The 24054-nt window shown below is 47.5% G+C and overlaps 10 protein-coding genes across 10 annotated transcripts; 6 read left to right on the forward strand and 4 right to left on the reverse strand.

Annotated features, from left to right (window-relative positions):
• Positions 1-515: 515 nt before the first annotated feature.
• BDW43DRAFT_282954 (uncharacterized protein) lies at positions 516-1166 on the reverse strand. The gene has a single exon (XM_032042707.1). The coding sequence runs from the start codon at positions 998-1000 to the stop codon at positions 722-724; it is 279 nt and encodes a 92-aa protein (XP_031898006.1). The 5' UTR covers positions 1001-1166; the 3' UTR covers positions 516-721.
• Positions 1167-1183: 17 nt separating this feature from the next.
• Positions 1184-1458, reverse strand: BDW43DRAFT_142215 (uncharacterized protein). Its single transcript, XM_032038328.1, has one exon. The coding sequence runs from the start codon at positions 1407-1409 to the stop codon at positions 1254-1256; it is 156 nt and encodes a 51-aa protein (XP_031898007.1). The 5' UTR covers positions 1410-1458; the 3' UTR covers positions 1184-1253.
• Positions 1459-2735: 1277 nt separating this feature from the next.
• Positions 2736-6863, forward strand: BDW43DRAFT_282956 (GAF domain-containing sensor histidine kinase). Its single transcript, XM_032042708.1, has 5 exons — positions 2736-2872; positions 2966-4102; positions 4158-4892; positions 4943-6409; positions 6467-6863. Exons 1-4 carry the CDS (start codon positions 2805-2807, stop codon positions 6255-6257), a joined length of 3255 nt encoding a protein of 1084 aa, XP_031898008.1. The 5' UTR covers positions 2736-2804; the 3' UTR covers positions 6258-6409; positions 6467-6863.
• A 676-nt stretch (positions 6864-7539) lies between these two features.
• On the forward strand, positions 7540-7796 carry BDW43DRAFT_282962 (uncharacterized protein). The gene has a single exon (XM_032042709.1). The coding sequence runs from the start codon at positions 7561-7563 to the stop codon at positions 7741-7743; it is 183 nt and encodes a 60-aa protein (XP_031898009.1). The 5' UTR covers positions 7540-7560; the 3' UTR covers positions 7744-7796.
• Positions 7797-8050: 254 nt separating this feature from the next.
• On the reverse strand, positions 8051-9467 carry BDW43DRAFT_282963 (uncharacterized protein). Its single transcript, XM_032042710.1, has one exon. The coding sequence runs from the start codon at positions 9018-9020 to the stop codon at positions 8676-8678; it is 345 nt and encodes a 114-aa protein (XP_031898010.1). The 5' UTR covers positions 9021-9467; the 3' UTR covers positions 8051-8675.
• Positions 9468-12009: 2542 nt separating this feature from the next.
• BDW43DRAFT_313255 (uncharacterized protein) lies at positions 12010-12753 on the forward strand (the record flags this gene model as incomplete). The annotated part of the gene is made up of 2 exons (XM_032047556.1): positions 12010-12172; positions 12428-12753. 2 exons carry the CDS (start codon positions 12010-12012, stop codon positions 12751-12753), a joined length of 489 nt encoding a protein of 162 aa, XP_031898011.1.
• A 1125-nt stretch (positions 12754-13878) lies between these two features.
• Positions 13879-15290, forward strand: BDW43DRAFT_282964 (GIY-YIG nuclease family protein). Its single transcript, XM_032042711.1, has one exon. The coding sequence runs from the start codon at positions 14400-14402 to the stop codon at positions 15141-15143; it is 744 nt and encodes a 247-aa protein (XP_031898012.1). The 5' UTR covers positions 13879-14399; the 3' UTR covers positions 15144-15290.
• A 1095-nt stretch (positions 15291-16385) lies between these two features.
• Positions 16386-19053, forward strand: BDW43DRAFT_301863 (chaperonin 10-like protein; the record flags this gene model as incomplete). Its single annotated transcript, XM_032045127.1, has 7 exons — positions 16386-16406; positions 16533-16647; positions 16712-16847; positions 16910-17544; positions 17605-17821; positions 17858-17862; positions 18464-19053. 7 exons carry the CDS (start codon positions 16386-16388, stop codon positions 19051-19053), a joined length of 1719 nt encoding a protein of 572 aa, XP_031898013.1.
• Positions 19054-20333: 1280 nt separating this feature from the next.
• Positions 20334-21171, forward strand: BDW43DRAFT_142261 (nitroreductase). Its single transcript, XM_032038329.1, has one exon. The coding sequence runs from the start codon at positions 20445-20447 to the stop codon at positions 21120-21122; it is 678 nt and encodes a 225-aa protein (XP_031898014.1). The 5' UTR covers positions 20334-20444; the 3' UTR covers positions 21123-21171.
• Positions 21172-22672: 1501 nt separating this feature from the next.
• BDW43DRAFT_301864 (polysaccharide lyase family 20 protein) lies at positions 22673-23482 on the reverse strand (the record flags this gene model as incomplete). Its single annotated transcript, XM_032045128.1, has 1 exon — positions 22673-23482. One exon carries the CDS (start codon positions 23480-23482, stop codon positions 22673-22675), a length of 810 nt encoding a protein of 269 aa, XP_031898015.1.
• Between the last annotated feature and the right edge of the window lie 572 nt (positions 23483-24054).

The following is a 24054-nucleotide window of genomic DNA, read 5'->3' on the forward strand; positions in this document are numbered from 1 at the left end:
CCCTTCGTAATTGACATCGTTGAACTCAGCGAATCTGTTGCTTCTACTCTCTTTGTCGAGTAATCCATAGCCGTAGCGGTGTGGTCACACCTATGCCATTGAGATCAATTCCAGCAATGCAACCCTGAGGCCATTGCATCGTTGATATTGGTAGTCGTTGATGTAGTCCCCATATTGAGGGCCATCTAGATCACTTAGTGCTACCAAGACCATAGAGCCTTCGAAGATCACTGAGATTATTGCCACGCCTTAGGCCATCGGGTCATTCCTACCATGGCAAATGTCGCGGTCAATACGCTCATCGACACTCTTGCAGTCACGGAAGCCATGGATATGAAGAAGGTAGATGCAACATAGTAGATCACAAGGGCAGGGCTGACCATGGCTACTTCCTGAGTACACACGCTCCCTCATGTGTCCTAATAATATAATCACTCTCGTAATCAGCATGTATTTTGAAATACGATAAAATAAATCCCAATGGATGTACATTCTTATTACCCATACAATACCTTCTCTTCTTCCTTACTTTGAAATTTAGACTACCGCCTGTGCGACAGAGAAGACTCGGGTCAACTCCAATGGGTTGGCATCTCTTGGCGCGGGATTTCCGTTGGCATCTCTCCGCTGTGTGGATGCAGTAGTCAACCAGCACGTAGATTGGCTGGTTCCCAGGTATGTCCGGCCGGCTGATCTGCCTGCGTCTGTGGCCAAATCACTGCTAGGTGCTGCACGGGTTCCCTTTCTCGTGCGCGGCCGATGAAAGCCGACATAGTAGCGCTGCCACTAACATTGGGCCGGCCACGGCCCCGACGGCAGCCCCAGCGATGTCCGCGCTGGATAGTGACCTTATCGGTGTGGACGCGGATGTAGAGCCGGGCCCCGTGGGCTGTGCTGGCATGGATATCTGGGGGGCTGAGTGTCTATGGAATAAAAGAGGCCATATCGGTGCTATTGAAGCCCTACTCGGGCTTGTTGAAGGTAGCGCCGCCGGACTCATTGTCGAAGACCGCACCTGATCCCAATATTTCTCTCTCTATATAGTATGAACGACCATGGGAGCATGTCTACCAATGTATCTTCTGCCCATGATATCGTACACATTCGACAAAATTGTATGCGAGATATTATCGCTGGTATTATAATTTGATGGAGCTGGTGTCGCTCACGTGTAATGGGATTGATTGTCTTAAGGTCTAAATCTATCATACAGAGATTCCTTGGTGTTGTGGTCAGGTCACGTGGTTGTTGCCTTAGGCTCCCATAGGCTCTGACATAATTTGTCTGCCACGAAGAGTACGTAAATCGAAGAGGCCGATCCCGTTGGCGAACTTTGCCGAGTCACCGTTGCGGCTCAGAGGGATGAATCCCTGATCTGTTACAGGTGTGAGACCGCCAACCACCATCATAGTATCGTCGTGGACGAGGATGAACTGGTGCCTGATGCGCACCGTGCCGTCGTCGTACCCCTTGATCCATCGGAACGAGGGAATGGAGAGTAATTTGACATTGCCGTCAGAACTCTCAGTCGTGGGGGCCACTCAACTGAAAATGTAGCTACAGGTATCAAATATTGCATCTTTTTAAGTTACTATCTGTGCTGGGGCCGCATACATTGAGAACGAGGATTGATCGGGGGCCGCGGACAGGGCAGTACAGCCCGACATACGCCACCGCGGAATGTCACCGTTGGTCTTCTATGTGTACCGTTTTCGCTTGGCGATATCGTACGCGAGCACGTCTGGCGTCGAGATCTGCTGAATACCAGGAACAATGTACGTCTCCGCGAGCACGAAGGGCGACAGGGGTACCGCCAACCTGGTTTTTGTCATCTTTCTGCTCGCTGGCCAGGATCGACATTGGCACGCCCCACACGGTATGTATACGCACCGAAAGCCACAAGCAAACCCTCGTCGCGAACAGTCTCGATCAGTGTCGTGTGGCGTTCATATCCGCTGTAGTTGCTCCACTCCCGCGCCGTAGTATGATCGGTGGCGTCCCATCCACCAATTTAGTCCCGTAGGACAGACAAGCTTTACTCGTCTTTCTACCAACAAACAGCGCTGTACTATCTAAGTAGTCTATGGGAACGCCTAACTCACTTCATTCTCTTCCAAACTCCGAAACAAAAATAAAACTCCAACTCTTCCTTTGTAATTAGAAATATCACTATTATCATGATCATTATTTTCTACTTTTTGAGACCTTCCAAGGAATTTCGCTCCTTGGCCCAAGCCGAAAGGATGACCCCGCTGAGGATCTCATTATTTAATATATACTACATACAGGTCAAATAAGGTTGATAGGTGGGATCTACTAACAACTACGCGAAAGAACTCAGGTTGACTTCTTCACTCTCTACTGAAGGATGAGCAACCTCGACCTCATTGTATAATTGAGCCTAGTACCTGAAATGTCTCTATACCTCCATGTTTTGTCCACCTATAAGCTTCCTCTAGAAACAAAGTATGAAATGAAAGAAACATAATTACAATTGGATGTGTCGCAATCTTTCCCTCTAATGGATACTATTAAAATTGTTCCAACGGCTGTGGGGAATTAGGGTTCTAGAAAACGGATGATATCAACGTCCGTGGGACTCTACGCCCTCTGGTTGGGTGGAATTGCAGGCCGGCACGTGGTCGCTCGGAGTAGTCTAGACCGGACCGGCTCACCAATGAAAGGGCGAGGAAGTGGACACAGGTGCTAGTAACTAAACCAGTTTCAAGTTTCCTTTTCTCTCTCCTCTTTTTCTTCCCTCCACGATAACAGTCCCCTATATCGTGGAAGATAGATATGTGAGGATGGCAGCTACCTTTCCGCGGTCTTCCCATCCAGAGGCCGAACGGGAAAGGATTAGAGAACTATCCAGGTTAGTAACGATATGACGGTTGACTCCGTTGGTACGCTCGGAGGCGACACAAGGCACCATTGATCCGCTGATCATTTCCACCGTCGGCAACAGGTATTACTGCACCCTTGATCGCCTCCCTTCTCTTTCCCAGTTCGAAAACAGGCCAAAGACAACGACAGCAAACGAAGACGCGAACACTCAGTCACCTCGCTTGTCCTCCGACATCACACTCACCGCTTTGAGCCAATTGGCCGTGTTGCGTTTCGGGTGCAATCGAGCCTTCATCTCCATCATCGATAATGGGAACCAGCACATTATCGCCGAGGCTACCGGCTCCATCTCTCTGCGGAACAAGGACCATCACCTCCCAGACGATGCCATTTACCTGGGAGTCCGATCGATCGATCTGGCGTGGGGGGTTTGTCCGCAGACCATATTTTTTTTCACCGGCCAGGACATGTCCAAAGCGGTTGAGACGCCCAATATGATCGCGAACAGCTCCCGGTTTGTCGTCCATGATTTCTCTCAGGAGGACCTTTTCAAAGACCGCCCGTATGTTGTAGGTTGGCCGTACATTCGCTTTTACGCCGAGGTGCCTCTGTATAGCCCCTCCGGCGTCGTGCTGGGGTCACTTTGTGTCGTGGATAGCAAACCACGAGGTCACTTTGCGGAAGAAGATGTGATGGCCTTGAAAGAAATCGCGGATGCAGTAGCCTTGCATCTCGACAAGGTCCGCATTTCGATTGATCATTCCCGGGCCGAGAAACTCATTAAAGGTCTCACCAATTTCGTTAAGGATCATGGAGAGTTCGACCCGGCCGAGGTGCGTCGTCCGATCAGTCGACAATCGCCGCTGCCAGCTTATTGTGATCAGCCTCCACCGGGTTCCCTGACGACAGGTCCGATTGGCGAACGCACCGCAGAAAGCCCGAATATAAACGGGTCAGATTCATCAGTAGTCGAGTTATCATCCTTGTTCTCTGGAATAACATGCACAGACGAAACGAAGACGTCGTCTTCTTTCTATAACCCATCGCAGCCGGCCGCAACATCCCTAGCGGAGAGGGTTCTGAGTTCTCGGGAAGTTACCTGCGAACAGAACGAACTGCCTACAGTGTCTGTGAGACGTTGCACCGAGAGTTCGCGCCGGATTACTCAGGTCTTCGCTCGGGCGAGCGTCTCCCTGCGGGACTCCCTCGACTTGGATGAGGTGCTGTACCTCGATGCTAGTCGATGTAACTCCGGCGTGTTAGTATAATGCTCTTGTAACTCGATGATTTCTCGTACTGACTTAAAGTGGTAGGGTTTTGTCCGACGATTATTCTCGTAGCTGGGAACCGCTTCCTACAATGGCCAACCCAGAATTCCTTGCCGACCCGGTACCCAGCCCGTTTGATTTACCAGGGGTCGGATCCTTATCCAAGTCCGGAGAGAAGCCCTGTGAGGTGCTGGGTCGGGCGTCGAACACGCCGTCACATGCGGGTTCCGCCACCGTCACGATCACGGAAAAGTTGCTAAGTCAGTTAATCGTTTCTTTTCCACAGGGGCAGTTTTTCAATCTCCATGAATTCATTGAAGAAGACCAACGCGACTCCGATGGGCTGTTGACGCAGGACAACAGTCGGGATGCAAGTTCGAACATCCTGCGTGACATCTTGGGACAGCTTCGTGAACGCCTCCCTGATGCCTATAGTGTTCTCTGGTCGCCTTTATGGAGTTGGAGGGAATCGCGATGGGTCGCCGGCACTTTGGTCTGGTCTCGTGCTAGCGACCGTGCCTTAGGAGAGTACGACTTACCGTATTTGAGGGTGTTGGGCGACTCGATCATTTCGGAGCTCGCGCGCATTGATTGGTCCACCACTCAGCAGTCAAAATCCGACTTCATCTCATCAGTCAGTCATGAACTCCGGTCGCCGCTGCATGGTATCTTGGCCAGCGCGGAGGTACTCGAAGGGACCCCTCTCCAACCGACCCAGCTGCATTGGATGAACACGCTCAAGGCCTGTGGCTTAGCCTTGTTTGATACATTGAACCATCTGTGAGTAATGCCCCTTTTATTCCTACATCAAATCACTCATCCCTCTGTAGACTAGACTTTACCAAGATCAACAATTTGACTACTCAGGATACATCATGTGAGGATCAGACAGAAGCCGTCGACGGTAGACTCATCACGACCTTTGACTTAGCCAATCTTATTGAGGAGGTGGCAAGGGTACAATACATTGGCCAACAAGTACCGAAAGCAGCCTTACCGTTCGTGGATCCCTTGCTGACTCCGAAGAATGACAACTTCCCTAGTGAACTGACTGTCGTGGTTCGCATTGAGGAACAGAATGCATGGAGGGTTGAGTCCTTGCCGGGGGTGTGGAAACGGGTTGTCATGAACCTTCTTGGAAATTCACTGAAGTTTACTAGTTCTGGCTTCGTGGAGATCTGTCTTTCCAAGGTTATGAGACAGTCTGACCCCGAAAAGGTTTTCGCTCATCTTTCTGTCACGGACACAGGCAAAGGGATCGATCCAATGTTTCTCAAAAACAAGCTCTTCTCCCCATTCGCGCAGGAGGATTCCTTGTCGGAAGGTCTGGGGCTAGGTTTCAGCATCGTGCGTCAATTGGTTACCTCAATGGACGGACATATCAATGTGAGGAGTGAGGTTGGGGTTGGCACGCAGGTTGATATTTACATTCCAGTCCGTTTGTTGGCTAATGATAATCCCTCATCAATTGTCATCCCGAGCATCCCAATGAAGGCCTGTCTGGTCGGATTTGAAGGCTACCCTGACATCAGAGAAAGTCCCACAGGAATCTTGCCAGTTGAAGCAAAACGGAAACTAGCCATTCGAAGTTCATTGGCACCGGTGTTGATGGCACAACATGGGTGGAATGTCTCCACCGCCGAGTCTCTCGCGCACAGTTGCGGTGACGTTGCAATTGTCGAAGAGTCAGAATTCACTAAGGTGGCCACCGACGGTCAGTTACCGCTAGAGCTTCGCACGAAAACTGGAATAAATTGCTTCATCCTTCTGAGTAGCTCCAAGCCTCTCTTACAAGACCTGCCGCCGAATGTTATCCGTGTTTCCCAGCCGTTTGGACCAGCCAACATCCACGACGCGATCCGAAGGATACAAGAACTTCATCTGAAGTTATTGAAAGATCACGACTTTCATCTGGCTCCGGAAACGAACCCAGTTCCACCAAAACAGCCTGCCTTAGAGCTCGTTTTGCCAGCAAGTCCCGAAAATCCTGCGGATGTGGGAGTGACCCTACCTCCTAGCGCTCCTACGCAGCCACCCCAGCACACGAACAAAATACATTGTCTGCTCGTTGATGACAACGAGATAAACCTAAAGGCAAGTAACCATCCGTCTTGCATCACCCCTCCATGTTTGGCATACCTCTAGCGATCAATACCCCCTAGGCTAACGGCCATCTGACCAGATTTTGTCTACCTTTATCCGCAAATTAGGCTGTAGCTACGATACAGCTCCGGACGGTCTGATTGCCTTGAATAAATATAAAGACTCCCGCCGACGATATGATATCGTCCTTATGGGTATGTTGCTATTCTTATGCTTCTCCTGGGCCCGGCTGACAACGAATAACACAATAGATATATCAATGCCTGTAATGGATGGTCTTCAATCGACAAGTCAAATCAGACGATTCGAAAAGGAAATGAATCTTCCCCCATCGCGTATCATGGCCATCACCGGTTTAGGCTCAGCGGAGACACTGGAACAGGCGCACGCCGCTGGGGTGGATGACTACATGGTTAAACCTATCTCTCTAAAAGCCTTGAAGAAAGTGATGAAGCTTGCGTGATGTGGTCTGTTTCTATCTTGACGAATCATGTACATGATGCTGGGCATCGGTTCTCATGCGATGGAATATCATAACGTGTTCTATGTGCATATCATCTTAGATAATCATGTTAATAGCTATATGTACACCGGATTTTCTAGACAGCTCGAAGGCTTTCCCTTTCCGTTTTATTGCTCATCCCTCGCTTTTTGCTCAATGAGTAGATCTGAGCACGCCCTGAGCTGATCACTAAGGGGATGAGCAGAGGAGTGAGTAGCCCGAGTAAGGTAAACTCAATAAAAACGCACCTTGCTAGAGTTGCACTAAAGGCCTGTCTTCCCTCGTAGCGCTTTTGATCATCATCAGCTTTTTGCCTACTCAGCGAAGAGATGGGATCATCAATGAAAGGGGGAATTGTGATCCTCATTCCTTGTGTTCCACCCGTAAGGCAACTTAGACAGTATACGTCTTCCTTCTTTTTTTCCCCCAAAATTTCACTGCTTATGTTCACCATCGCAGTCAGTGGGTATCTGCTTGTAACATATCTAAACACCGCTATTGAACGGTTAAACTACGCGAGGTATAATAAGTAAATTTTTTCTACTTAACTTAGAAGGATTACTCGATTATTACTCATCTGTATGTATACCTTTCCGGAGAAGAGCCTTAATATCTCTCCACAGTCCGACACCTTCCTGATGATTATGCGCCTGCCCATACCACCAAGACCTAGCATCGATTACTACATAACCGCATAGGCCCCTAGTGTCTAGAACAGACGAGTCAGGAAGTAAACCAGACCCAGCCGCAGTCGACCCATTGAGCAAATTAAAGCGCCTTGGTGATACGATAGACTACGTAGGCTAGATTAAGACGCCAGAGGATTACGTGCAAGTTTACTGAATGTTTCTTGATAGAAAGATACCGGACTCTATTTCTTCATATATAGTGCCGCTGATCAGCCTGACTACGCCAGCAGGGGTACTTATGGCCGCCCAAAATATCCCTCGGCTAGTTCCGTACGCTTTCTTCACTCATAATGCCGAAAAACCTCTTAAAAGCGCCTGGTTGGCATATCGCCAATAACCTCGATGCTTTTATATAAAGAGATTAGCATAATATCCAAGTCAAAGACACAGATATGGGCGTATATGGTTTCGGAACCGTGAAAATCTAGGGTAAAGCCTACCAAGTGCTGTGGCAATTGGCGATACATAGCTAAAAGTCTGCGGTGTCTAGCTCCTTGGCAATCGGTCTAGTAGGTAATATTTGCTAGTATCACTAAGCAATACCTGACTATCAGGCTTTGAAATGTTGTATTTCTTTTCAGGAAGATAGGAATGAGGGAAATCCGAACATAATATCTCTTTTATCGGTCATACTTTCTTCCTATATTTAGTCCGTGCCTGTCAAAAATCATGCTGGAAGCCATCCCTACTAATGTAGTGAGCTAGGAGGGCCTCTCTAGGGACAATACAGCGGATATTAGCCATAGTGTGCTAAACTAAAACCACAATAGAGTTGGAGATTCTCTGGCCAAACCTCTTTATCCCCACCTCTCAAAGTGATGCTAGAGAATCTCAACGCAGAGTTAAGGCGAACAAACGCTATACGCCACTTAATATGGGAATAGAAAAGATATAACAGACAATCTAGACCGATGATCGAAGAGTCCAGACCAATATTGGTCACAAAATAACAGGGAGCCCAGCCTCTTGACGCATCTGATAAACCTTCTCTTTCCACCGTCGAAAATCCCAATACCTTCTATAATCTTCTTCCAGACCTTCATAATTCAGATCCTTTAACCTGTAGTCGATTCGATAGCTCTTCATCAATTTCCCGTCGACGCAGGTCCTGATACTTCCCACATACTCATACAGCACCTTTCCGTAAGGTGCCATAGAGATACTCATGCCGAGAAGATACCCAACATATTCACTGATAAGATCGGCCCACCATTGCGGTCGCATAAGCAAGTTGAAAGCACCGCTACAAGGTGATGTAGATGATTCTGGCTAGTCTTCATCGGTGTCCCCGTTTAGCCAGGACCAAAAGCTCAGATCCGTAGGTGCTAACATTTCCTTATTAGCCGGCGAGACAAAATCTAAGGTTAACCGGTTGATCGTAAAGGGCATATCCTCTGTACGGGGTCCAGGCCTGGTCACTCTGTGCTCCGCCAAGGGGCCAACTTCTAGGAAGCGTTCTAACAGATAGTAGAAGGCCCAGAGAATTCGAGGCGGGGAGTCCTCGTCTGGTAGAAGGTGGTATTTGCGCCAACCTGGCGTTTGACTGGTGCCTATCACCCTAAAAGTCGCCGTTCGATCATCGACATGGCGACAGGGATACGTAAGAAACACCATCTTGGATGTAGTTCCCCCTCGTTGTTCAGGATAACATCGAGCTGGAACGAGGAAAGCGTAAATGAACTATCCAGTCTTCTCTTGGTTACTTCGGAGATCTGATGATTGACAAGGAGAAGTGATAAAGGATTCGATGTCCAAGCGTCATGGTATTGTTCCTGGTCCCTCCAGTACTTGACATGGAAAACGCCGTAGCCCCCTGAAAGGATATCCTCGTCTGCGCGCATATCAGGCACATAGTTTTGCCATGCGGGCAGGGAACCGTCGGGGACCCGGGCTTTCGTAGCGCGACACAAGCTCGACGATTCGGTCTAGGAGCTCACTCGGTAGGTCTAAAAGAGAAACAAGCATTCTGTTAGATACCTTTAGGATTGTAATAGAGCTAAAAGCTACACTCAGTTTAGTATGTGCGGCTGTGTGCGGGCGAGCAGATGATGGATATTCAGCGGATGCCAAATGCCAAGTTCTCTGCCTATTCACTAGTCAAATCTAAGCCGCATTTATTTATAGTCGCGCTAACCCTGCGCCCCGGACATTATCCCGAAGATATACGGAGTACATTCAATGGCCCAGTGAAAGTTAGGTTCGGTCGTTGATATGCCATACTCTTCGGCTTAGCTGACTATTTACTAAATATTAGTATTACATGGAGGATTTATAACCCTGTACCGGAGGGGGAATGTTGAATGAGAACTTTCTATCAGTACATCAAAGAAGTAACTCAACGCCGCGATTCAGAGAATGAACCGCTCTATTGGGTGATACGCAGCCTACTAGATGTGAGTGATAGGGAAAGGAACAAAAAGGAGAGGGCACCACGGGGGAGATGATACGTTTTCCTTACACCAAGATCGCGTATTCCTTCGAAAAAAGTGATCCCAGGATCCCAGCAATTGCCGGTAATGTAAGGATTCCAGGGATCCTGTTGGGAAGGAGAGTGTATCTATATTCCACGGTAAAGACTGGTCTATGGTAGAGAGTAGGGCTATTGCATGGCATTCTTCACCTATCAAAGTATGTACCGAAAGTAGAACCTAAGAGCTTTACTTAACGTATTACATCACATTTTACCATATGTATGAGCTCACAGTTTCCAGGTTCGGTTTACGTGCTCTCCATATTGTCAGAAGTGATATCATACCGGAGTAGGCGTAGACACACACGTAGTCTTTTGGCAAAAGGCAGCCATCGTTACATACAAGAGATAGTGCGCGGAAGAATCCGCCCGGAGAGTGGTTCTAGTTGTTCGTGGCTGTCTGCATACATCCCTAGCACCCTTTCATACAGAGTGTGTAACATAGACGAGGAATGTTATCATGCACGTAGGACTGTGCATGCCCGGAGTGCCATTCTGTTAGTATCGGTTGAAAACAAGCTTGCTCTCTAACCAGTAAACTATAAGGTAAGCGGAACAGAAGCAAGGTGTTAGATGGCCATCATGGTTATATGGGGCACGATATTCAACTCTGATGTTTGGCAGTGCATTGGGCCCCTTCTATGAAGGACGGAATTGGCAATCCGAGTCGGTGTACTTCTCACCTGCTAGTGTGATGCTTTTGGTTTGACAACCTTTCCCAGACGAACCTGTGCGGGGCTGGCTACATAGCATGCTTTGGAAACACCTTCGACATTGCGCTCAAACCGCCCGGATGCAAAGAAATGATGTAATGCAGATTCTGCAGATTCGTAGCTGGTTCGTTACTAAGGATATGCTACAGGAAATTTAGATTATGCCGCCCAGAAAGTGGCGGTAGCCAAAACACTTGGGGCTGCTTGCGTAGTATGTCATTGCTTCAATCTGGAAGGTAGGTGGCCATTAGGGTGTTAATGGTATTCCTTGCACAGGGGGGTGGGTGGGCTATAGCCGGTTCTGAGGCCGATGATGGATTAACATCTATCCTAGGACACATTTTATACGTTTCTCCTAGCAAAGTGGGTATTGGGTTGAAGTCACTTCACACAGTACCTGTCGTCAATGTACCATAGCCACCTCGCTGGATGATTCATACTCCACTGTTCTAGACTCACAAACTGCTGAATGCGGTATCTGAAGTAGAATGTCACCCTTGTTGCAACCTCCGTAAGTGGACCGTTGTAATATACACCGGAGGTGATGGCATCATAAGCTTTAGTATATGATGTATCCACGTATGGTTTCCGAATGGATCCAAATTGCGAAGACATAACCTAATACCCAATATCAGTCGTCTCTATAACGTGCTTATCATCACAGATAGCCGATGAGCAGTTTGCCAAGGCCCATTGATTCTTCTCACAAGAGTTACCTACAGCCTGCACGAATCGCAAGATGTTAGATCAGACACTTCTACCCTATCTTCCCACCCTTAGTTTACTAGTGCAGCTCAGGGTCACTTGGCGTCCGATGAGCACGGAAATATCGCTACAGAATGGTTCCTTGATGGCACCTTCATGTTTTTCTACAATGCCAACGGACGTCTCTACGTGCATAGAGCTGTGGAACGTAGCGATCAATTCGATGCCACTGGCATAGTTTACGACAACGGGACAATTGTCCGAGTTTCTAAGAATATCAGTAACCCTCTAAGCGGGATTGTATTTGATGATAAGATATACCGATTCTACGCCTTCCAGGCTAAGGAACCATCTAACTAGCCTACAGCTGCATTAGTTCTACACCGAGCCCAATGACATTAGCTCAATAGTGATTCGCGAGACTAGCCATGGCAAAACATGGCAGGAAGGCGAACTGACAAGCTATGCCATTTCAGTTGATCCCCATAGTGATCTTTCTGCATCAGTTCATGGCGCAATTGACAAACCCACATTTAGCCTGACATGCGTAGATGGCCTAACGAAGACCTCAAATCGGGCTAAATATCAGGAGGCCACTTGGATCGATTTCAAGCGCGAATCAGGGGCTCCAATGGTTGTGGGCTTCTATTAGACGATAGATGGATGACTGGGAACGATCTACTTGCCCTACCGTTTCCAAAAGCGTTTTGGAACAATGACCCTGATCCACTTGAGAATCAGTTGCTTTCACCTGTGTACCAACGACTATCTTAATCTGAATAAAGATCCACCACATAGTCCGAAGTACTATGAGACGTGGAGCTCCGTCGCCAAACTGCAGGCTTTGGGCCTTGAGGTGATGGCAATGCTTGACGGCGGTAACCCAGGCAGTTTTCCGGTGCATGATAATGATGAAACATTTGAGGAATGTTATGGGAACCTGTCTTGAATGCTTCGTCTCTATAAATTTTATGGTATTGACCTCAATGTCAAAGAACCGATATCTCAGAAGGGCATTAATCGTCTTATTGAACGGCCCCGGAAAGACTTCCCGCCATCATTCGAAATCTGTATGACTCCAGTTGCGAGTTAGTTACACAGGCAGCCATAGGCTAATTACGTCGACTTTCAAGAGTTGGAACAAAAGCAGGGCAAGAATATCAGCTTCTATAATGGCCAGTTCTATAATGGCTTCGGCTGCATAGAACCCACTAATGGTTACGATAAGATCGACATGGCTGGATTCGGGCCAAAACGCGTTGTTGCTGGTGTGCTGGCCAACCCGGCGAATGGTAGCAAGGGCCATTTATCACTAGAAACCATCGGAAGGGCACAAGCGGCCCTCCGAGCAAAGCACCACAACATAGGAGGAATCATGGTCTGGGAGTATTTCAACGTGGGCCAAGAGGGGGAAACCCATACATGTGAACTGTACGAATGGCAATGTATTTGGGCATGATCTAGCCATCACCTTGGCGCCAGGACGAAGAGGTGTTACGCCGATTATTATATGTTTTGCTGTTGCAATGGCAGACTGTAGTCTGGGCTTCATGTAATGTTTGATCTTTGTGCTGTATTATTTTCAGCTGCTTTGACTGCTGTGCTGTTCGTAAATGCTCGAGCCGTTTATATGAATTGCAACTCGCCAACTATGAGAGAATAGGAGTTTTGCTTCCCCAAGGCAGTGGAAATATATAGCTTGCGTCTAAATTCTTAAGTTCACAGACGGGTTCATATACCGGGTCCACGTATCAAATATAGTAAGCTAAGAAATGGAGTAAATTATTTCGCCAAAGATGATACCCAGGGAGATGAGTGAGAGAGTATATGCAACCTTATGTCAGCTTTTCCCCTTTTTTTTACAATAAAAATGCAAGGCACTACTATATGGTTTACTACGTTCGCAAGTGCTTACCGAACCCATCGGCCTGAAGGGCCTGAGTCGTACGAACATTAAGACAAATGATATACTGGGTGTTCAATCCTCTCAATACCTTTTGTAATAGCGTATGCTAGAAGATTAATTAATTGTCTTTGTATCCCTAGTAGAGGTTACAAATCTGGAAGCCACCCACTTAACCATTGGACACAGGAGTGGCCGGTCAGGAATCAAAGCGCGAGGTTCAAACGACTCGCAACAGAGATATTCAGGGATGATCACTATCTTTACTTCGTACCCTTGTCGCTGCTAGACCCTCATAAGCCCGAGATGTTGAATGGCACTGAGGGTAGCGTTACATCGCTCCAATATCTCTGTGGTCACGCGCAGGCTACTGTTGTTATGAACAGCCTTGAGGGTTGGATTGCTTTCTATTTCAGTAAAAGATCACCGAATTGTAGCCGTAACCCATAAACACCCATGGCAAGCCTCCGGATCGGCGCGTAAGAAGATGGACCGCTGCCAATCACGTCACATACCTTCAGCCCCTAGCAAGGATGTACATCTCGTCATGCAGGAACATCTTCCACTATCCCGAAATCTCCGGTGTCTGGCTGTTGGAGGCTGGGAACATAGGTTCGTTGCCTCGCGTGGCTCAGACATCCAAGTCCCCTCATCCTTTTATAACAGAGAATAGCCCCGAGCGCGATCCAAAGATATGGTACGACCGGTCTCACTATTCCGTTCTTTTGACTCCCCTCTTCTGCAAAATATCCGTACAACAATTCGTCCATTTCGATCTCACGGCCCTTAAGGCGCTCGAAGTGAGTAGAAAGTGCGTTGCCCAAGTCTCTGAGAAAGGGTCTATCAGGCGCTGTAAGAAACCGATCGGTAAGGACCGTTTTAAAGCCATTGTGGCTTTCTACGAAGACCACCATGGTACTTCTCCAAGCGGGCTTCCTCTTTCTAAACTTGCTGAATTATGTTCCTGCCATAATCATAGAACAGTGGACTGCATTTTGGATGCTGTGGAACAGTGGACCCGAGAGATCAGCGATACAGATTGCCTCCCCAGCAAGGCTCTTCCAGACAGCAACGCCCCACTTACGCCACAGAAGACAAAGGACGATCGAAGGAGATCCAGTTTGTCTCCGGACAGTTTCGAAGCGAATACTCAACATGACTCACGCGAGAAAGTTGACGCAAAGATAATTGAACTACTCAACATGCCGAAGAAGACTGACACAGAATGGCACGTAGTATACATTTTTTCGCATGTGAAGATACCAAACAAATTCAAAGTTGGGCACACGACAAAGATGGAGGATCGACTTGAAGTGTGGGCGAAATGTTACCCAGATCTAATCGTCAAGGGCTTTACTACATGCACAGATGCCAAAAAGGTCGAGAAACTGGTGCATGCTGAGTTGGATCAACGACGCCAAAAACATCAGTGTGAAAATTGCAAATCAAAACCAGTTAGCCATGGCGAGTGGTTTGAAAAAAGCCTTAGTGATATTTGTCGCATTGTGAAAGGATGGGCAAAGTTTGTGGATAATGCCTATCTTGAGAATGGACATGTCAAGCCGGAATACAAATCGCCCTTTACAGGATTCTCACATGACGATGAACGATGGCAGGATTGGATCCAGGAAGAGCTGAGACGTAACATGATCCCTTCAACTCCTGCTCCTGAACTCGCGGAGAACACCACAAAGACTACCAGCAGTGAATCGCTGGCTACAGAATCTACCACTGGAACCGATTGCTTCGAATCCTCTGAAGCACTTTCTTCTCCCATACTACCTATCACGTGTTCATTCCCAAGGGTGGAGGAGAATGTAAGCCATCTGTCTTCGGCGGCTGAAAAGGTCTTGCCTCTACAACCCTACGCCAGTCGAGAAGAGAAGGTGACCGCCTTGGACATAGGCAAATCTATCATTTCTATGCTTTCTGGCATTTCTAGCTGAGTTGAGTACTTTACAACATGGACACTAACACCAACATGTCATTACTCCTATGTGGAGCAATATTCAATGGTCTTGATGAGTGTGTGTGGGTACCTTTGTTGTCTACGGAGTAAGTTTCAATGTGATTCTTCCTTGATCTTGTTTGCTATTACATGTGGCATATCGTATGTTGTTTAGCTTAAAATAGTACATGTTTTACCATCACTCACAGCTGCTTGATAACGCCCACTACTAGTAGGCGCCTAACTCGATGAACAGGGGAGCAAGACCCATACGACAATCAAAGTAGGAACTGCTAAGTAACGCTCCGTTACCAAATTTAACATCACGTTCATTATCGTCGGCGCGCGGCATGTCAAGTTATTGAAGATCAGAACTAGGTCAAGGCTCGCTGAGTAGCTTGATATCCTGCCTAGATATGACAGTAGTCTCTAGGTCTAAGGCATGCCCCCCGAAAAACGGCGTGACAAAATTTTTATTCAGAGGTTTTAGGGAGCAGAGAATATAAAAGCTACTACAACACTGTAACGGCATACGGTTCCTGGGTACACCAAGTTATACATGCAGAAACTCATTCACTAGCTTCTTACTTTCTGGTCGCCAAAGCCCTTTTGGCGTTGTTGGAGATGTTGTTCGCGCTAGGCATATCCGCGGACTAGTGTGATAGGAAAAGAATTCCTTGGCTGTCAATGCCAGGGGAGTACTTTTCTGTCCATTAAGCATAATATGTTTTATTCGGAACTATATCTTCCATTTATTCACCAAGTAGCATTATCTCTAATATAGTGTAATGTTGTCCAAAGGCTTTTGTGCGTAGATTGCGGACGAGAAGATTGCTGCCGCCTGGGATTGATAACCCTAAACGGATGTTCAATGCAGCTCCTCCCGACCTCCACCGCCAAACAGTCGGAAGGTCTTCCGAGAATAGCATCCCCATAATTTTACCAGATCTTGACTTAGACAAGCTGTAGAGAAAAGTAAAGTAGAACCCCACATCTAGTATCGTGAGCTATCCCCTCATGCACTGTTTTCCCCGCACCCCTCACCAAGGCATTATTTCATTTTCGGTCTCCGCTTCTCTCATTGCATGCCCCTTGCCTCATAGTACTGTTCGGATGCAATGCCACTTCTTTTTTCATTAGCTTCTATTTTCTTTCTTTCCTCTTTCCTCCTTGAACTGTTTTCGCCCCGTTCCTTTCTCAATCTATACTGTTAAGTGACTAGAGATACACACTTTGCACAATGGCGAGCACTGTCGGAAAGGTATGTTTCCGGCCTTCTGCTTCAAAACAATATTGATGGCAGCTAACAACCAACAGACAATCACTTGCAAGGTACGAAAGGACAGAACTTTTCTTCCGCAGAAGATAATTGCTAAATACCAACAAGGCCGCCATCGCCTGGGCAGCAGGAGAACCCCTCTCCGTCGAGAACGTCGAGGTTGCGCCCCCAAAAGCCCATGAAGTTCGTATTAAGATCCTCCACACAGGTGTTTGTCACACCGGTACGTTAATCGGATACTATTTCCATACCCATTGGTTCGGTCGTTAACAGAAGTAATCCCCTAGACGCATACACCCTCTCCGGAAAAGACCCCGAGGGCGCATTCCCAGTAATTCTCGGCCACGAAGGCGCTGGAATTGTCGAGTCAATTGGAACAGGAGTCACCAATGTTAAAGTCGGCGACTACGTTATCGCTCTCTAGTACGTTATTTTTCTCAATTTCCCTCCCCCCAAAAAAAGGGACTATCTAACGAAGAAACCAGTACACCGGAATGTGGAGAATGCAAATTTTGCCGGTCCGGGAAGACGAATCTGTGCGGTAAGATCCGGGGCACGCAGGGCCGTGGCGTAATGCCCGATGGGACGACCCGGTTCAAGGCCCGCGGGAAAGACCTGCTGCATTTTATGGGGACTTCAACCTTTTCCGAATATACTGTTGTGGCTGATATTTCGGTTGTTGCTGTTACGTCGAAGTGTCCAACGGACCGTTCGTGTCTTCTTGGTTGCGGTATTACGACCGGGTATGGAGCTGCGACAGTTGCGGCGAAGATTGAGGAAGGGTCGAATGTTGCGATTTTCGGGGCTGGGTGTGTTGGATTATCTATTGTTCAGGGCGCGCTGAAGAATAAGGCTGGGAAGATTATGGTGGTTGACATTAATGATGGGAAGGAGGAGTGGGCATATAAGTTTGGAGCGACGCATTTTCTTAACCCAGCAAGATTGCACCAGCCTGTTCAGGATCAGCTCATTGAGATGACTGACGGCGGGTGCGATTATACGTTCGACTGCACCGGCAATGTGAGTGTCATGCGGGCGGCGCTTGAAGCCTGCCATAAGGGCTGGGGTGAGAGTATTGTTATTGGTGTTGCTGCTGCTGGTCAAGAAATAAAAACTCGGCGTAAGTTATTTCCTGTACAGTTAATCTCCATGTCGGAGATCATTGCTGACCGACAAGCAGCGTTCCAGCTAGTGACTGGTCGCGTGTGGAGGGGATGCGCGTTTGGAGGTGTCAAGGGTCGCAGTCAGCTTCCTGCACTGGTGGATGACTATCTACGCGGGGACTTGAAAATCGACGAATTCATTACCCATCGCGAGGCATTGACCAATATCAATGCGGCCTTTGAACACATGAAGCAAGGGGATTGCATCCGATGCGTTGTCGATACTGCGGTCTCGTAGGCCTTAGGTATCAAAGAGGATTATGAAGTCAGGAATTGTAGATATATCGCATGTCTCAGAATAACGAAATATAATGAACCTAGCTGCTACGACCATACCAGTTGCGCATACTATCAGGCATTAAGACTGTCTAGAGCTATGTATGCTTGATGTCGGCTAGAATCCTTCTTATTGCAATTCTACACAATACGTTGAAGCAGTAAATACTAAGAGACTCAAGGAATGTTCTACTCGGTAATAGCTCCTAAATGTTTCTAGGGTTAATGGTGAATAGTGTGTTTAAAAAGAACTGAGAGGTCGGAAGAAGGTCCGGCATGGCGAGCGGAAAGGACAACCGTTTTGGGTATATAAACCCCCGGCCCGTCACGGCACACGGTCCGTCCACGGATACCCAACCGTAGACCTAGAGCACAATTCATTAGGAATATTACTTGGGGTTATATCTCCGCATGAGGGGTTTGGTAGTACGTGCAATTGCGCGATAATGACCCGATACCTTTATAAATGGCAAACATGTAGCGGAATTCCTCCTAGATATATATGTATCCCAGGCCGAACTTGGAAGCGCGGATCGTACCAAAACACTAAGAAACCTCAACCCTAATCTACGTATTATACCTTACTCCCCCCCCAAAAAGCTAAAACGAACATCATGGCTCATTCTCTCCATCCCCTTGTCGATAACGGCATAACCAAAGGCGACAACAACTTCCCCGGCGGAAACCTATACTGCTTCTGCCCTCAGAACAAAGTCACAGTCACCCTAAAGGGTAATGTCGCCCACAACCACGCTTGTGGATGCTCCAAGTGCTGGAAGCCCTCCGGCGCACTTTTCTCGGTCGTCGGTGTGATCCCTAAAGATAACCTTTCTGTGGCTGCGAACGGTGATAAGCTTGAGATCGTCGACAAGGGAGCCGCCATCCAGCGTTACGCCTGCAAGCAATGTGGCACACATTTGTTCGGGCGCATTGAGAAGGATCACCCCTTCAAGGGACTCGACTTCGTTCACGTTGAGCTTTCGGATAAGAAGGGTTGGCAGGAACCTCAGTTTGCGGGCTTTGTCTCTTCCATTATCGAACAAGGGTTCGATCCCAGCAAAATGGATGAGGTCCGATCTCGGCTCGAGTCGGTCGGCTTGAAGACATACGACGCTTTGTCGCCCCCATTGATGGATGCTATTGCGACATATACGGGGAAGAAGTCCGGCAAACTGTCTGCCAATCTGTGATGCGGTTCGCTGGATCGAGTGCGGAAAAGTATGATAAGGGTGGCATAGGGCGGAGCGATTGTATTCATGGCATGCATGCGTCTTTGACGGCTTTATGGTGGGTTATATGTTTCTGTCTAGGTTGTATGGGGTGAGTGGTTGGGTGTTGTTTGGGGAGTGTACTCTGGTCGGCTGGTGGGAGTGGAGTTAGATCTGCGATAGTTTTGAATATCTGAATTCCCGGTATGAATGTATTCCATGCCCCGTTGGCTGTGAATGATATGCGTAATATAATTCACTCAAGTATGGAGATGGATAGTTAGGTTCAATCTTTGACACCATTAAAAAAGCGCTCAATATTGCTCCATCAATGTAACGATGTTCCTTGGAGTATTGCGGTAGTTAGACGTCGGAATGCATTGTATGTATTGACTCTATCCTCTATCCTGACCAAGGGCTGCTTAGGGCTTACTGCATAGTCCAGATACACCGGTCTCAGATTGCTAGTGATGCCTTTAAAAATAATATTATCAAGTCTCCTGTCGTGTGCTGATTTTCAGTAGACTTCATTCAACACCATACAGACACGTTACTCGATAATCAGAAATATCTACAGTGAAAGTAGCCTCACTGGCTTGCTTTTGACACCATTATAGCTCTGAAAAACATCAATAAGTACATACTTTGGCAAATCTGGACCTGTGTCTATCTCGCTTGGGGCAAAAGGAGCCCCCCTGCTCCGACCCCACTCCGAGGCAAGATATCCTCGATACGCCGAGTAGGCTATGCGGTATATTTCTTCCGACACAGTGGCCTACGATATAGCAATAGGCTATTGCTTTGCCTAGAGTGCCAAGACAACAGCGCTTATTCGCATTGCGGGGCGGGCGCAACTTGAAGCCACGATTGTATGTAAATGGTCAGTTTACGTAGGACTTCGCACTAGACCTTAACTTACGTAGCAGTCACAATAAGGTCATTGGCTTTTGCCGGCTATTCGGCTCGGCTCGCGTGAAAATTAGCACCGACGATTATAAACTAGAACTTTAGCATCAGTTATGTTCGGCCGTTTCGAAGAGCCCCATTGCTCGCGAGTAACAGAACAGCGGCAGTGATCGCGCCGTTGCCCCCCTCTCTCTCCAAAACATCCCTGTACCTCCTACATATGTACTATACCCTTTTGACTTGAATGTTGGTACCGAAACCCGCCAGTATCAACATTCAGGTGAAAAAGGACTGGTGTATGTAGAAGTACGCGGCGTGCAGAATCGTACCGGATAATCGGCACCTTACCATTTATGTCACAAGGTATAAAGAGGCTCTAGACCTGCAGAGCATTCCTGCCTTGCTGATATAGTCAGAAAAATATCCAACAGAAGATTTTCTAGTCATTTGCGTCTCTCTACTTCATCATGGATAACACCATTAGACCTGCCATCTATGACTCCCTGGGCCACTTGATATCCACCCGCCATTCTACCCGCAACTTCCTCCCCAAGTCCGTTTCTATTGACGACCTCAAGAGATCCCTCATTATGGCCCAAAATGCGCCCTCAGGCTCAAACACTCAGCCATGGAGAGCGATATTTCTGTCGGGGAATGCTCTCACGTCTTTGAAAACGGCATTGATCGAGGCCGCTGATAGCGACCCCTCGCGCATCCTACAGCTACCGGAGGCTTTCCGTCATTATAGGTCAAGTCTCGGCCGTAAGCTCTATGGTCAAGCTATGGGTATCGCGAGGGATGATTTACCAGCACGGAAAGCGGCCGTGTTACGCAACTTTGAATTCTTCGGTGCCCCCATGGCCGGCATTATCTATATTGATAAGACTATGTATGATGTGGATCTGCTCAGCGTGGGAATGTGGCTCCAAACTTTGGTTCTAGAGCTGACTTCGCTGGGGTTGGATACCTGTATTGAGGTCAGCGTGGCTGGATACCACCAGATTATTAAGAAGGAACTCAATATTTCTGACGACATGGAAATTCTTTGTGGATTGGCGGTGGGATATGGTGACCCCACATCCGCTGTGAATCAGGTGGTCGCAGGACGAGATGATTGGGAGCAATGGATTGAAATCAGGCAATGATTATCACGGTTATGGCGGCAGTGGATACGTGCTATATTCATATTGCTCGCAACTCATGGTCAGGCATTTGTACTTACAGAAGCTCTAGATGGATTAACTAATGATTGGAGGTGTTGGTTACAACTCGTGTGATAGTAGCCTTTAGAATTATCTTTTTAGTTCTTGACTTTGACCACATACGGATCGGAAGAGACGGTGTTGGTTTTGTGGCAGAAGCTTGGTATGCCCATCCACATCTTGCCCCGTTGAGCTTCATACTTATGCTATCCCCCTATGCTTTCGCATACCATCTCAAGAAATGTGAGACAAGGGACTTGGCTTGAGTATTTCATTAGACCTGCGCACTAGAGGTTGTCTTATGGTGTACCAATACCCCCAGGTCCATTAAGCATCTACGATCTACGCTGTTCCTTCAGCCGAGAAAAAGCCCCAAGGCAATTACTGGTTGTTTGATGGGTTGATAAGGAATAACTTGGAAAGAGCTGTAGCATGTCAACTTGAGTGTCTACTTCTGGGACTACTCTTCTCCTTGAGCGATTCTTCGAAGTATATCTAAAGGCCAAAGAGCGAAGTAAACAGAGAATAAAACAAGAAAAGAAAGAAAGATACAAGTCTTTGTCGTGAAGAAGTCTTCTTGGAATAGCCTGTCCTTAGCGTCATATACTGGGTTTGCCTTCCTAGAGACAAGAATGAGAGTAAATAGTACATGTTTTGACCCTATTTCCCTGATGCTATAGAAGGGACCATCACGTACCTAAACACACATAGTTTGCCCTGTCTATAATTCCTTGTCTCATCAGGTGCCAATTCGAATGCATTGAAGGGATCCCCTACGACGCCCCTAATGACTCTCATGGCGCAAAGTTCCTTGTGAGGGTGTAGAATCCCTGGCCAAAGCGAGCCTTGCAAGCAAAGGTGTGACCAATGCTATGAAAGGTTGTCGCGTGACCGGGATGCGAAGGTCGCTTTATCTAATGTGAATTTTGAGCAAGCGATTAGTATTATGAAATATCATAGTGACAGTGAAATTGGTTCCTCCGAGGGTGAGGATGATGATTCTTTTTATGTGAATGATTACGATAATGAGGTTTGAATCCGGTTTTGCGAAGACTCCGAGTAATTATGGCTCGACGACGATAGTGATAACTCCTGGGAGGACATTTCTGAGGAGAATAGCCCTGAAGAGAATAGTTCCGATGAGGACAATGCTGAAGACTGAGCCATTTTGAAGTTTGGTTGCAGTCACGCTAACCCCAAGTTTGAGTAACACATTGAATTCATTTTTCTCCTACGCTATCCATCATCTATAATTGTCGTCTAACGCAGATCCTATCCCGTGACGAATTGCATGTAATCTTCCGTGTCTGGATTAAAACGAGTGCCATGATACTTCATTTCTGCGCTTTTGTGAATGTGGCTCTTGCGATATCAACCATACATCTTTGCCAGCTCAGTATGTTGGCCCCGGGGTTTGATATCTTAAACGGCGCATATGTGCAGTATACATTTGAACACTATTGATTGCCCTCGCACGTAATAGAAGAGGACATTTACCACCGATCAGGTTCGGCATCAGCAAACGTAGTACCAACAGCAATCTCATCATACCACACCTGGCGCGTTCCCTGGGTTCCCTTCATACCACCATCATCATGCCAGCCATTGGCATAAATCCCGACGCGGAACTGAAATGCACGATCATCGTCGATCGTAGTATCAACGTCTTTCTCCTCCAGCACGCTCACCCCATCAAACCACAGCCTGTAGTAGCCAGTACCATCGGCCCTCCACTTTGCCTGAATTACAACCTTATGCCACTCACCCGCGTTCACGGTAGCGACATTACTAAAGATGGTAGTCTTGGGCGCACAAACACTGCCTGTTCGATGACGGACATACAACTGATCTCCAAAGAGATAAATCATGTTAGAGGGAATCCAATGAAAGTATTCGCAATCCGTGTTAGGGAACTCGCCCATGAACTGGGCGATGTTGTACGACTGAACGGGCGAAAATTGCCAGGCATCATTCAGTCGGAAGGCGAAACCGTAAAAGCCCTCGTCGTCTAGTTTATACACCTCGTTCTTGACAGCTTCTGCGTGGTAGCGGCCTGGTTTGACCAAGTTGTCACTCTGGTCTTCCTCGTCGCGGTAGTGATCCGTGTAGGCTTGGTCGTACACTTGGGTCATCTTCAGTGCGGTTGTCCCTTTGTAGACTATGTCGGTCACTTGCTCTACCGTGCCGTAGTGTTCTATGTTCATCCAGTCCCATCCTGAGGCAGTACCGGAATTGCTAAAGATTTGGGTGGCTTGTGCTACTGCACTCAGTAGCAGGGGAAGTGCGATTGGCTGGAAGCGCATTTTGATATAGGAGGAGGCTCGGGTGATTCTTTAGAGTTCCTGTCTATCCATCCTAGTAGGAGACCTGATTCATGGGAGTTGCTTTTGTTTTATTGCATCTCCACTGGTTAGTATAATTTCCACAGTAATAATACACTCCCGAATGACCAGACAGTGCTGCAAACTAAAAGCGGAGGGGCCATGTTGCTAAGAGCTGAATATTATCTTTACATTCGGTAAGCCACAGAACTTGCACCATGGCCGATGCAAGGGGGAATCCAGTGCAATGTGGGAGTTGTTATTTCGCAGTACAAAGAAGAGTTGAAGCAGTGAGTTCAAGGGATAGAAAAAACTGCCCTGAAGATCTCACCTTTCTGGGATTGGCTGCATACCAGTGTTAATTCTACATTTTGCCCTTACTGCCATATGTCTATCTAATAATGTAAGGGGTATTAGTGGCCTGTAAATACCTGTCTTGACCTGTGTGAACGACCTTACTGCGTCAAAGATGCACTTTCAGTAGGAGGGCCGTCAGGCTCCAGTAAATCTACACTATTTGCGTTCCTTAAACGGTTCTACCTGCCAGTCTTGGA

This window comes from Aspergillus alliaceus (genome assembly GCF_009176365.1).
Source record: "Aspergillus alliaceus strain CBS 536.65 unplaced genomic scaffold BDW43scaffold_36, whole genome shotgun sequence".
NCBI lineage: Eukaryota > Fungi > Ascomycota > Eurotiomycetes > Eurotiales > Aspergillaceae > Aspergillus > Aspergillus alliaceus.

Coding starts and splice junctions, on each gene's coding strand:
- BDW43DRAFT_282954 (XM_032042707.1), bottom strand. CDS start 1,000: ATGAGTCCGGCGGCGCTACCTTCAACAAGCCCGAGTAGGGCTTCAATA.
- BDW43DRAFT_142215 (XM_032038328.1), bottom strand. CDS start 1,409: ATGATGGTGGTTGGCGGTCTCACACCTGTAACAGATCAGGGATTCATC.
- BDW43DRAFT_282956 (XM_032042708.1), top strand. CDS start 2,805: ATGGCAGCTACCTTTCCGCGGTCTTCCCATCCAGAGGCCGAACGGGAA. Junction 4,103..4,157: donor AGTCGATGTAACTCCGGCGT/GTTAGTATAATG, acceptor TTAAAGTGGTAG/GGTTTTGTCCGACGATTATT. Junction 4,893..4,942: donor TTTGATACATTGAACCATCT/GTGAGTAATGCC, acceptor ATCCCTCTGTAG/ACTAGACTTTACCAAGATCA.
- BDW43DRAFT_282962 (XM_032042709.1), top strand. CDS start 7,561: ATGTTTCTTGATAGAAAGATACCGGACTCTATTTCTTCATATATAGTG.
- BDW43DRAFT_282963 (XM_032042710.1), bottom strand. CDS start 9,020: ATGGTGTTTCTTACGTATCCCTGTCGCCATGTCGATGATCGAACGGCG.
- BDW43DRAFT_282964 (XM_032042711.1), top strand. CDS start 14,400: ATGCCGAAGAAGACTGACACAGAATGGCACGTAGTATACATTTTTTCG.
- BDW43DRAFT_142261 (XM_032038329.1), top strand. CDS start 20,445: ATGGATAACACCATTAGACCTGCCATCTATGACTCCCTGGGCCACTTG.